Source organism: Macaca mulatta, chromosome 20, assembly GCF_049350105.2.
Source record: "Macaca mulatta isolate MMU2019108-1 chromosome 20, T2T-MMU8v2.0, whole genome shotgun sequence".
Lineage (NCBI taxonomy): Eukaryota > Metazoa > Chordata > Mammalia > Primates > Cercopithecidae > Macaca > Macaca mulatta.
The window spans coordinates 4,586,226-4,598,875 of record NC_133425.1 but is presented as its reverse complement, the minus strand read 5'-3'; the positions used below and the strand labels follow the sequence as shown (position 1 = coordinate 4,598,875).

General features: G+C 44.0%; 1 protein-coding gene across 7 annotated transcripts in view; it reads right to left on the bottom strand.

The window, feature by feature from the left end:
- The window catches only part of ZNF75A (zinc finger protein 75a), a 118,866-nt gene that overhangs the window by 58,694 nt on the left and 47,522 nt on the right, over window positions 1-12,650 (bottom strand). For 2 of the 7 annotated variants that reach the window (XM_077985481.1, XM_077985477.1), the window contains one exon: window positions 4,400-5,492. The exons of 2 other annotated variants lie outside the window; for them this stretch is intronic. In XM_077985481.1, coding sequence (XP_077841607.1) covers window positions 5,401-5,492 — 92 coding nt within the window. In that variant the 3' untranslated portion in view covers window positions 4,400-5,400. Of the gene's footprint in view, window positions 1-4,399; window positions 5,493-12,650 lie in introns of those variants that run through there. 3 more of the 7 variants (XM_077985478.1, XM_077985480.1, XM_077985487.1) reach the window with 2 other exon arrangements.

Sequence of the window (12,650 nt, the reverse complement as noted above, 5' to 3'; positions counted from 1 at the left end):
CCATCTATCCTATGATCAGGATGAGCATCTAATTCAAATTATGCACTAATCGTCACATTACAATCTGTAGCCCAGACAATTTCATATGAAGTCACTCTAGTCATTGTCCTTTTATCAGTTCTACTAATAAGTGGCTCATTTAACTTACATGCACTTATCATCACAATGCAAGAATTCCTCTCACTGCTACCATCATAACCCCTAGCCATAATATGATTTATCTCCACACTAGCAGAAACTAACCGAGCCCCTTTTGAACTAACAGAAGGAGAATCAGAGTCAGTCTCAGGCTTAAACATCGAATATGCCGCAGGTTTATTTTTGCCCACTTCTTATAGCAGAATATATGAATATTATCATAATAAATAACTACTACCATTTTTCGAGGAGCACTACACACTGTATAGTCACCAGAACTCTATACCACAAATTTCATTACCAAGACCATTCTTTAACCACCGTTTTTATGAACTCGAACAGCATACCTCCGATTCCGCTATGACCAACTTATATATCTTCTATGAAAAAATGTCCTACCGCTTACACCAGCACTCTGCATATGATGTATCTCAATGCCTATTCTAATTTCCAGCATCCCACCCCAAATATAGGAAATATGTCTGACAAAAGAATTACTTTGATAGAGTAAACAATAAAGGTTTAAATCCTCTGATTTCTAGAACTAAGGAATTGAAGCTACCCCTGAGAATCCAAAATTCTCTGTGCTACCCATTACACCAAGTCCTAAAGTAAGGTTGGCTAAATAAGCTATCGGGCCCATACCCCAAAAATGTTAGTTATACCCTTCCTGTACTAATTAACCCATTAGCTCAACTTATTATTTCCCTTACTATTTTCACAGGAACTCTTATCACAATGCTAGGCTCACATTGATTTCTCATCTGAACATTATAGCTCTTATCCCAATCTTAATTAAAAAGATAAATCCAGCCAGGCACGGTGGCTCATGCCTGTAATCCCAGCACTTTGGGAGGCCAAGGTGCGTGGATGACGAGGTCAAGAGATCAAGACCATCCTAGTCAACATGGTGAAACCCCGTCTCTATTAAAAATACAAATTTAGTTGGGTGTGCTGGCGCATGACCGTAGTCCCAGCTACTCAGGAGGCTGAGGCAGGAGAATCACTTAAACCTGGGAGGCAGAGGTTGCAGTGAGCCAAAATTGAGCCACTGCACTCCAGCCTGAGGACAAAGCAAGACTCCGTCTCAAAAAAAAAAAAAAAATTTACAGTCTAATGCTTACTCAGCCATTTTACCCTTTTCCCACTTATGTTCATTAATCATTGATTGTTTTCAACTAACCACAAAGACATCAGAACACTATATTTACTATTTGGCGCATGAGCAGGAATAGTGGGCACCGCCTTAAGCCTTCTAATTCGAGCAGAATTAGGCCAACCAGGAACTCTGCCAGGAGAAGATCAGATTTACAATGTTAACTGTTTCCACCCATGCATTAGTCATAATTTTCTTTATGGTCATACAAGTCATATTTGGGGGTTTCGGCAACTGGCTAGTCCCTCTGATTGGTGCACCTGATACGGCACTCCCCCAGATAAATAATATGAGCTTCGGACTTCTCCCCCGATCTTTTCTACTCCTACTTGCATCTTCAGTAGTAGAAGCCGGCGCTGGAACTGGCTGGACAGTTTTTTAGCAGGAAACCTAGCAGGAGCCTCTATGGATCTAACCATCTTCTCACTCCACTTGGCAGGTGTTTCTTCTATTTTAGCGGCCATTAACTTTATGACAGTTATTAACATAAAACCCCCAGCCTTGTCCCAATATCAAACACCCCTTTTCATGTGATCAGTCCCCATTATGGCAGTCCTTCTCCTCCTTTCTCTCCCAGTCCTAGCCGCCAGCATTACCATACTATTAACTGATCGTAACCTCAATACTACTTTTGTTGACCCTGCTGGCAGGGGCGACCCTATCTTGTATCAACATTTATTCTGATTCTTTGGTCATCCTGAAGTCTATATCCTTATCCTTCCAGGCTTCGGGATAATCTGTCATATCGTAACATATTACTCTGGAAAAAAGGAACCATTTGGGTATATGGGCATAGCATGAGCCATAGTATCAATTGGCTTCTTAGGATTTATCGTATGGCCTCACCATATATTTACATTCCTATGTAGGAATGGACGTAGACACACGAGCATACTTCACCTCCGTTACTATAATTATTGCTATCCCTACTGGAGTCAAGGTCTTTAGATGATTAGCTACACTGCACGGTAGTAATATCAAATGATCTCCCACAATATTCTGAGCCCCTAGGATTCATTTTCCTATTAACAGTAAGAGGTTTAACTGGCATTATACTAGCTAATTCATCATTAGACATTATTTTACAAGATATATATTATGTTGTAGCCCATTCCCACTATGTTCTATCAATAGGAGCAGTATTTGCCATCATAGGAGGCGTTGTCCACTGATTCCCCCTATTTTCAGGTTATATACCTAATCAGACCTACACTAAAATCCACTTCATCATTATATTTATAGGCGTTAATTTAACCTTTTTCCCACAGCACTTCCTCAGCCTATCAGTGTACCTCAACATTACTCCAATTAACCCAATGTGTACACCACATTAAATGTTATCTAATCAGTAGGCTCATCGATATCATTAACAGCAGTCATACTAATAATTTTCATAATCTGAGAAGCCTTTGCTTCAAAACGAAAAGTTCTAACAACTGAACAAGCATCTACTAATTTAGAGTGACTTTACGGCTGTCCACCACCTTACCACACATTCGAAGAGCCAATCAACGTGACAACCTAGACGAAAAAGGAATCGAACCTCCAGAAACTGATTTCAAGTCAATCCCATAACCTTTATGACTTTCTCGATATTAGTAAAATCATCACACAACTTTGTCAAAGTTAAGATATAGGATAAACCCTGTATGTCTTAATGGCTCACCCAGTTCAGTTAGGCCTTCAAGAAAAACTGCTCACTTTCCATGATGACACTCTTATAATTATTGTCCTAATTCAGTTGCTGCAACTCTGAAGAATCACCTCCTGCTAGTTCTGATAAAAACTCTACTCTGGAAACAGAAAGAGGTCAGTGTGAGTTCGTTTCTACTTCACTTTCTTAACTCTAGCAAAGAAGGTATAGATTTCTCATCCCATTCAAGTCAGCTGTGCATATGGGACACAAGGTTAACTAGTGGAAATAACGCAGACTTTATCCTTCAGGTGAATCTGGTTTGAGTCCAAGCTTAACTCCCTACTAAGTGATTTGGGGCAAATTATTCAACTCCTATGATCCACTTTTCATCATCTGAGGATAACACCCACCTTGCAGGGCTGGGCGCGGTGGCTCACACCTGTTATCCCAGCACTTTGGGAGGCCGAGGCGGGGGGGGGGGGGCGCGAGGGGAGGATCACTTGAGGTCAGGAGTTCGAGACCAGCCTCCAGCCTGGCCAACATGGTGAAACTCCCGTCTCCACTAAAAATACAAAAAAGATTAGCAGGGCGTGGTGGCAGGTGCCTGTAATCACAGGGAGAATGAGGCAGGAGAATCGCTTGAACCCGGGAAGCCGAGGTTGCAGTGAGCCGAGACTGCGCCACTGCAGTTCAGCCTGGGGGACAGAGCAAAACTCCCCCTCAAAAAAATAAATAATAAATAAATAATATCCATCTTGCAGGATACAGGAAAAGAGTAGAGATATCAGTAAAGTATCCAGGCCAGTGCTTGGCACTCAGAAGGAAGTAAATAAATGGTATGTGGTGGTAGGAAGAGAAACTCCATCTTGCAGGAACTTCATAGCATATATTACTACTTGACATATAAGTTTTAATGTCTGTCAAGTCCCCCGCCCAAGAATGTAAGGTTTTTCAGCTCAATGCGGAATCCTAGCATCTTGAATAGTGTTTAGTGCTAAATAGGTATCTGGCAAATGAATGAATAGGTGAAAAAATAAAAGGAAGACTGGGCTCATCACACCTGATTAACCAACTGCGCATCAAATACTTAAGCATTATAAAGAACACAAAATGAGGCCAGGCGCGGTGGCCTACGCCTGTAATCTCAGCACTTTGGGAGGCCGAGGCGGGCCGATCACGAGGTAAGAAGATCGAGACCATTCTGGCTAGGACGGTGAAACACCGCCTCTACTAAAAATACAAAAATTAGCCGGGCGTGGTGGCGGGCGCCTGTAGTCCCACTTAGTCTGGGGGCTGAGGCGGGAGAATGGCGTGAACCCGGGAGGCGGAGCTTGCCGTGAGCCGAGATTGCGCGCCACTGCACTCCAGCCTGGGCGACAGAGCGAGACACTCTCAAAAAAAAAAGAGAGAGAAAACTCAATATGGTCTCCGGCTGACATGTCTCCAACATCTGCTCTCTCCATTTCCGCTGTCATACTAGGGTAGGGTTTCAGAACCTCAGCACACTCACATTTTGAGCCAGATCGTTTTTTTGAGTTCTTGGGGGTGGGGAGTGGGATAGGAACCCTGTGAACCTTGTAGAATGTTTAGCTGCATCCCTGGTCTCCACCCACTAGATGTCAGTAGCACCACTCGGTAGTGATAACAAAATTGTCTTCACACAGTATCAATTGTGCCCTGGGAGGGGGGCGCTGGTTGAGAACCCCTGGTCTAGGAACATATAAGTGCCTTTGCTCACCAAAATTTTCCCTCCTTAAGTCGCCAAGACCTAATTCATCCTTTCCATAGATAATAAACACGAGAGACAGCTGGTCTCTACCCCTCCCAATCAGGGAAGGGCCCCTGAGCCTAGGTATTGGAAACGTCGAAGAAAAATTTCATGTCCTCAAGGAGTGCACCATCAAAGACAAAAACCCCAGGGTGAGGACTGATGACACTACTACCCCCATCTTCTTGAAGCATCCTGATCCTCTGAACTCTCCGGTCCTGTCTGTAACGTTTCTCAGGGTGCTCCATCTTAACCCGCCTAACGCTGTAATTTGTTTCTGGTGGGTTTATCCACGCCAACAGTTTGGGGGCTCGCTGAGGATAAACAGTGTTTCTGTGCTGTCTTCGTGTCCCCACCGCTCAGCACAAGGGCGCAGTCGAGCTTTAGGAAACGAGTGTTTTCTTAGCGTGAAGGGCAAGAGTCACCGAGCCCTTTAAAGGAGGCCTCACTGGGGAACCCGAATGGACTGGAGGTCCGAAGGGCAACAAGGCAGGCACTCCGGGCTGCCTCGTTCCCCACGCGTCCCCAGAGGACCCAGTTCACTCTGCATCACGCAGCCACTCCGAGTTTTTGCGTCCAGGAACCCAGAGTGCAATCTGAGAGCCTCAGGACAGAAAGCGGAGCCGCAACCCTTAAGCCCCGCCTCACCAGAAAAAGCCCTCAGGGGCACGACGCGCCTACCACGCCATCTTCTCTACTGCGTCATGCCGGAAGCCGTTGCGGAGCACGCCGGAAGCTGTTGCGGGGCACGCCGGGAACCTCAAGAGGGCCAGACGCATGAGCAGTAGCTAAGCCTGAAAAGAAAGGAGCGAGTCGCGCAAGTGTGGCACTAAAGGACCGCCCTCTCCGCATGGTTTCCGCCCTTCGGTAATTGACAGCAATTCCATCAATGAAACCCGCCTTGCGTCATATGCTGGGACCAATCACAATGCCTGAGAACCCAGGGCCCGGATCCAGCTGGGTGCGCCTTCCTGTTTTACAGTTAGGTGAGAACAGCCCTGATGGAAAAGGTGGCGGTTGCTGTGTGCCATGCGTAATTGTAAACATTTACACATTAACTCATACTTACAGCAACCCTACTAAGTCAATTATATTACCATTTTCATCTTCCAGACGAGGAAGCCAAAACAGTTTAAGTGACTTTCTTTAAGGACTAGAACTCGTTTTTTTTGTTTGTTTTTTGTTGTTGTTGTTTTTTTTTTGAGATGGAGTCTTGCTCTGTTGCCCACGCTGGGGTGCAGTGGCGCGATCTGGGCTCACTGCAAGCTCCACCTCCTGGGCTCACGCCATTCTCCTGCCTCATCCTCCCGAGTAGCTGGGACTACAGGCGCCCGTCACCATGCCCGGCTAATTTTTTGTATTTTTAGTAGAGATAGGGTTTCACTGTGTTAGCCAGGATGGTCTCGATCTCCTGACCTCGTGATCCACCCGCCTCGGCCGTTTCTAATCCTGTGTTTTTTCCCCCCCACTCTAAGGTGTTTTCGTTTCTTAATATTAAGTACTGCAAAACATTCTCACTTAAAACTGAAGTCTCCATGCCAGTGTTTTTCCATGCTCCTCCCCACCTGCCCCCACCACAATATATATAATCCACCATTCCTCTTTTGGTGGACATGCAAATACTTTTCTACTTTTCACGTGTGTGTTATTCTGGATTGGGTATTCTGGATATATTTTGAAGAAGGAGCTACTGGATTGAGATGTGGAGTGTGAGAGAAGGAAGAGTGGAGGATCATACTAAGGCTTCTATGTAGTCTTTCTGCCTTCAGTCTTGCACCCCTTCTTTCATCCATCATTTATGAAGGCCCTTGTAGCACAAAGGAGTAGTAGCTCATCAGGATATAAATACAGGGAGTGGGATGTGAAATAGGTTGATGACACTTCCAAGAAATGTATGCCCTCTTTGATTAAGAATAACCATGGAGGAGTTTTCCAAACACATACATTTCTTATGTAGATTATCTATTTTGATTCCTGCAATGTTCCTGCCACCTATTATAGTCATTTTACAGATGATGAAACAGAGTGCTATAGAGAGCCACTGACTACCCTAACTAATTAGTTGCAGAGTGCACCCAAATACTCAAGCTCTTGACTCCCAGAGCATTGAACTTTCTGGGGCACCCTGCTGCCTTTGTATTTGGAGGGCAGGGTAGTAGATGACTAAATGGACAGAAAAGAGAGAGAGAAAGAGAAAGCAGAGCCTGAGTGTGGGAAAAAGCAAGGGCAGAGCACTGCTTTGCATGTCAGATATATGTATATACATATATATACGCACATATGTATTTCTCTTTCTGTGGCCTGGCAGTTGGAGACCCTTGTTATAAACCATTGAATAAAACAGAAAACTTTAATTGCATAAGATAGAACCAAATAAATGAATAAATTGAGTTGAATTAGTAGCAGGATATTTACATAGTTTCAAAGTACTTCCCCATAAGACACTTATTAATTACAAAGAGGGAAACAACGGGAAAGCTGGTCAACACAACCTTCATTTAGTGATCCAAGTAACACCATTAGAAATAAAAACAACTGAAATATACACCCCCTGATAGGACACAATGAGATGCTAACCTGAGTCTATGTGTGAAGAAACATCAAACCCAAATGGAGACATTGTCTACCAAATAACTGGCTAACAATCCTTTATAGTGTGAGAATCATGAAAGTCAAGAAAAGACTGAAGAACCATCTCAGACTGACAAAGACTAGAGACATGACAACTAAATGCAATGTATGATTGTGAAGAAAATTATTTTGCTATGAAAGGCATCCTTGGGACAGTTGGCAAACATTGAACTGGGTCTGCAGATTAGATAATGTAATGTATTAATGTTCATTGAAAAAAAATTTTTTTGAGATGGGAGTCTCGCTCTGTTGCCCAGGCTGGAGTGCAGTGGCGCTATCTTGGCTCACTGCAGCCTCCACCTCCCGGGTTCAAGAGATTCTCTTGCCTCAGCCTCCTGGGTAGCTGGGATTATAGGCACGTGCCACCATGCCCAGCTAATTTTTGTATTTTTAGTAGAGATGGGGTTTCACTGTTTTGGCCAGGCTTGTCTTGAACCCTGACCTCAGGTGATCTGCCCACCTCAGCCTCCCAAAGTGCTAGGGTTACAGGCGTGAGCCACTGCACCTGGCCCATTTTTCTAATTTTGATGGTTATATTGTGGTTCTGTAGGATAATGTCCTTGTTTGTTGAAAATACACCCCAAGATATTTGGGGAAGACAGGGTATCAGGTTGCTAACTTACTCTCAAATGAATGGAGGTCAGGGGAAGTCTTTGTTTCATGCTTCCAACTTTTCTGTAAATTTGTGATTTTTTTTTTTTTTTTTTTTACAAAAAAAGAGTACGCACAGCTTTAGAGTCAAGACGATTATGCTTTGATTCCCTGCCCTAACACAGCATAATCTTGGGCAAGTTTCCTTTTGTGCTGCAGTGCCCTCATCTTAAAATGAGGACAAGCATATGCAGTAAGCCGAGATCCCGCCACTGCACTCCAGCCTGGGCGACAGAGTGAGACTCTGTATCAGAAAAAAAAAAAAAATGAGGACAAGCTTAATAGCACATGGCCCATGGGTTGTGAGGATTGAATGAGTGGAAGTGTGTAGAGTTTAGATCCTCATCTAGCACATGGCAACCACTCAGTACACTTAGCCACCGTTGGTCAAATAGACTAGACCTTTTTGCAAAGTCATTAATAGAGCTTCCAAATTAGTCTATTATTTATTTAATTATGTATCTATATGAGACAGAATCTTACTGTGTCACCCAGGCTGAAGTGCAGTGATGCAGTCACGGCTCGCTGTAGTCTTGAACTTTTGGGCTCAAACGTTCCTCCTGCCTCACGGTCCTGAGTAGCTGGGGGTATAGGCAAGCACCGCTACACTCAGCTAATTTTAAAATTTTTTAGTAGAGATAGGATCTCACAATGTTGCCCAGGCTGGTATTAAACTCCTGGGTTCAAGTGATCCTCCCTCCTCGGGCTCCCAAAGTGCTGGGATTACAGGTGTGTGAGCCACTGCATCCTGCCTTAGTCCCTAATTCAGAGCTCACATACTAGAGCGTATATGTATCAAGCCAAAGTCACTTTTCAATTTCTATTCCTTCCATTTCCTTGATTCTAATCTTTCCTAATCTTTCCTGGACTTGAGCCTGAAGGCTGAGAATAATGGAAAAGGATTGACTCTCTTCATTGGCAGCTTCAGAATTTGCTCATTTGAGGTATTCAGGCAGCCTTTGATACCTTAAAGGGAAAGGTATGGGATCCAGACAGACTCTGAGAAGGGCTCTATGAGATGGGCTCTCAAACTCACTTAAATCCACTGAGCAGATGAGCATATTCAAATGCTTTTCATTTCTATTTTACTAAGGTTGGTGAACCTTTCATAGGTCTTGGTGGTTTTAGTGGTTTGTTGTTGCGGTTGTTTGGTTTTTTTTAAGACAGAGTCTCATGTTGGCCAGGCTGGTCTTGAACTCCTGATGTCAAGTGATCTGCCCACCTCATTCTCCCAAAGTGCTGGGATTACAGGCGTAAGACACCGCGCCCGGCCCCTTGGCAGTTTTTGTTGTTGTTGTTGTTGTTTGTTTTGTTTTGTTTTGTTTTGAGATAGAGTCTCGCTCTGTCGCCCAGGCTAGAGTGCAGTGGCGCTATCTCGGCTCACTGCAAGCTCTGCCTCCCGGGTTCACGCCATTCTCCTGCCTCAGCCTCCCTAGTAGCTGAGACTACAGGTGCCCGCCACCACGCCTGACTAATTTTTTGTATTTTTTTTTTTTAGTAGAGACGGGGTTTCATCATTTACAGGATGGTCTTGATCTCCTGACCTTGTGATCCGCCCACCTCAGCCTCCCAAAGTGCTAGGATTACAGGCGTGAGCCACCACGCCCAGCCCCTTGATGGTGGTTTTATCTGTCATTTCCTGAATTTCCAATTGAACAAGACACCAAACATTTTTTTTTCCTGGACACCTAGAAATAGAACTCCAAACTCTCAATAACAAGGAACTTGCTTCATATTTGCTTCTTTTCCTCCCAAATTTTGACCTTGTTTCATGTACACCATTGAGAATGGAACATAAGCGTATGTGCGTTGATGAAGTTATATGTGGTCCCTGTGATGTATTCATTTCCTCATCATAGCCAGTTAGCTTGTTCTTCTCCCTCTAATTCCCTGTGTCTTACCACACCCAGAACTCCGTGTTAGTTATAAAATGTCAAATTTTTTCCATATAGAGGCTCTGTGGCACTCCAAAATGTCTCAGGAATACCTGTCCATTTTCTTCCTATTTCCTCCCAAGTTATTTCACAACTTAAATGAATTGACTGGAGGATATGACTGTTCAGTCTCTTGGTACTGTTCTCATAAATTAATCAGCTGGCATTTTGGTTTACATAACAGCTTTAGGAGCTTGGTCATTGTGAACCTACCTCCTGAGAATTTGACCTAATCTGAGTGTACTGATCAATGAAAATGTTGAGCCTGGCCATGTGCAATGACTCACACCTGTAATCTCAGCACTTTGGGAGGCTGAGGATGGTGGATTGCGTGAGGCCAGGGGTTTGAGACAAGCCTAGCCAACATGGTGAAACCCTGCCTCCACCAAAAAGAAAAAAAATTGGCTTGGCATGGTGGCTTACACCTGTAATCCCAGGTACTCAGGAGGCTAAGGCACAAGAATTGCTTGAATCCAGGAGGCAGAAGGTGCAGTGAGCTGAGCTTGCCACTGCACTCCAGCCTGGGCAACCAAGCAAGGCTCTGTCTCAAAAAAAAAAAAAAAAAGAAAGAAAGAAAAAAAAATAGTGTTGAGCCTGCAAGACTCTGGACTTTAATAAATTCACCAAGATAATGTTACCAGTTGTCTACTTCTGGAGATGTATTTGAGTATTGCTGTATGAGGAACTGACAAAATGGCTTTGATCTGCTATTGGAAAAACAAATTCACGACAGGACAGTATGATTAGATGTCTTTGGAAGGAATTATGGGAATGTGGAAAAGGGAACATTTATCATTGTTTGTTCAATGCTGTCCAAGGGATGGGATGACCCCAAAGTGGAAAACATGAAAACAGTCCATTTGACAAATTTAGTTCTTAGCAAGATAAAGGAGGACTCATGAGCTTATTAATTATATTTGCTAAACATTTATTGAGTATCTACTATGTATAAGACATGTGTTTTGAAATTATGGGGACACAAAGCCAAAGGCCCTTTTGAAGTAGTTCTAAAACCTATTGATTTCCTTTTCTATGGTAACATAATTGTCATGCAACTTTCTTATATTAACCTGGTTTCTCTGTCTGGGAAAACAGTAAACTATGGTAGCAGGTGGGGATCCCTTTGGCAATTGTAGGAATGTGCAGAATCACATATTGGCATTCTGATCCCAACATGTGAGTTCCTGAAAGATGAGTTATTGTGTGCGAACCGATTGCTGAATTTTAGGAACTGCAGGGTTGCAAGACTAGATCTTGAGGCAGAGAACATACTTTATGGATGGATGATCTTTCCTGGGGTCTTAAATTTGCATAAAGAATCTTAGGACATTCCATTATCCACTGACCAGACTAGCATACCCAAATGCTGGTAGGACATCTGATGGCTGGGACTTTTGGGTGGGATGATTTCAATAAGACAGTAGCAAAGGACCCTCTTTGGCTAGAATCAAAAGGCAAATGACCTTTTTATTTTGTTTTGTTTTTGTTTTTGGAGATGGAGTCTTGCTCTTATCACCCAAGCTGAAGTGCACTGGTGCAAGCTCAGCTCACTGCAACCTCCGCTCACTGCAACCTCCACCTCCCGGGTTCAAGCAAGTCTCCTGCCTCAGCCTCCTGAATAGCTGGGACTACAGGTGTGTGCCATCATACCTGGCTAATTTTTGTATTTTTGGTAGAAATGGGGTTTCACCATGTTGGCCAGGCTGGTCTCAAACTCCTGACCTCAGGTGATCCGCCCACCTCAGCCTCCCAAAGTGCTGAGATGACAGGCATGAGCCACTGCGCCCAGCTGCAAATGACCTTTTTAATCTTTTCTTTTGGTTTTGTTTGTTTGTTTGTTTTTGAGATGGAGTTTTGCTCTTATTGCCCAGGCTAGAGTGCAGTGGCGCAATCTCGGCTCACGGCAACCTCCACTTTCCAGTTTCAAGTGATTCTCCTGCCTCAGCCTCCCAAGTTGCTGGGATTACAGGCACCCGCCACCATGCCCAGCTAATTTTTTTGTATTTTTAGTAAAGACAGGGTTTCACCGTGTTGGTCAGGCTGGTCTCGAACTGCTGACCTCGTGATCCACCTGCCTCGACCTCCCAAACTGCTGGGATTACAGGCGTGAGCCACCATGCCTGGCTTAATCTTTTCTTATTAAATAATAGATTAGTAGAAGAGAAATTGGAATGTAGGCATAAGGGAGAGGGTAAACAAGATGATGGAGAGATATATGGATGGAAAGCATGGAGAGATATACTGCATTATTGTTATTATTATTGTTATTATCATTATTGAGATGCAGTTGCACTCTTGTCGCCCAGGCTGGAGTGCAATGGCACGATCTCAGCTCACCACAACCTGTGCCTCCCAAGTTCAAGTGATTCTCCTGCCTCAGCCTCCCAAGTAGCTGGGATTATAGGCATGTGCCACCATGCCCAGCTAATTTTGTATTTTTAGTGGAGACAGTGTTTCTCCGTGTTGGTCAGGCTGGTCCTGAACTCCTGACCTCAGGTGATTCGCCCACCTTGGCCTCCCAAAGTGCTGGGATTACAGGTGTGAGCCACCGCACCCGGTGGTATACTGCATTATTAAGAAGAGACAGGCCAGGTGAGGTAGATCATACCCATAAGCCCAGCACTTTGGGAGGCTAAGGCAGGAAGATTACTTGAGGCCAAGAATTCTAGACCAGCCTGGGCTGTTAACATAGTGAGACCCCATCTCTACAAAAATAAAAATAAAAATTAGTTAGGT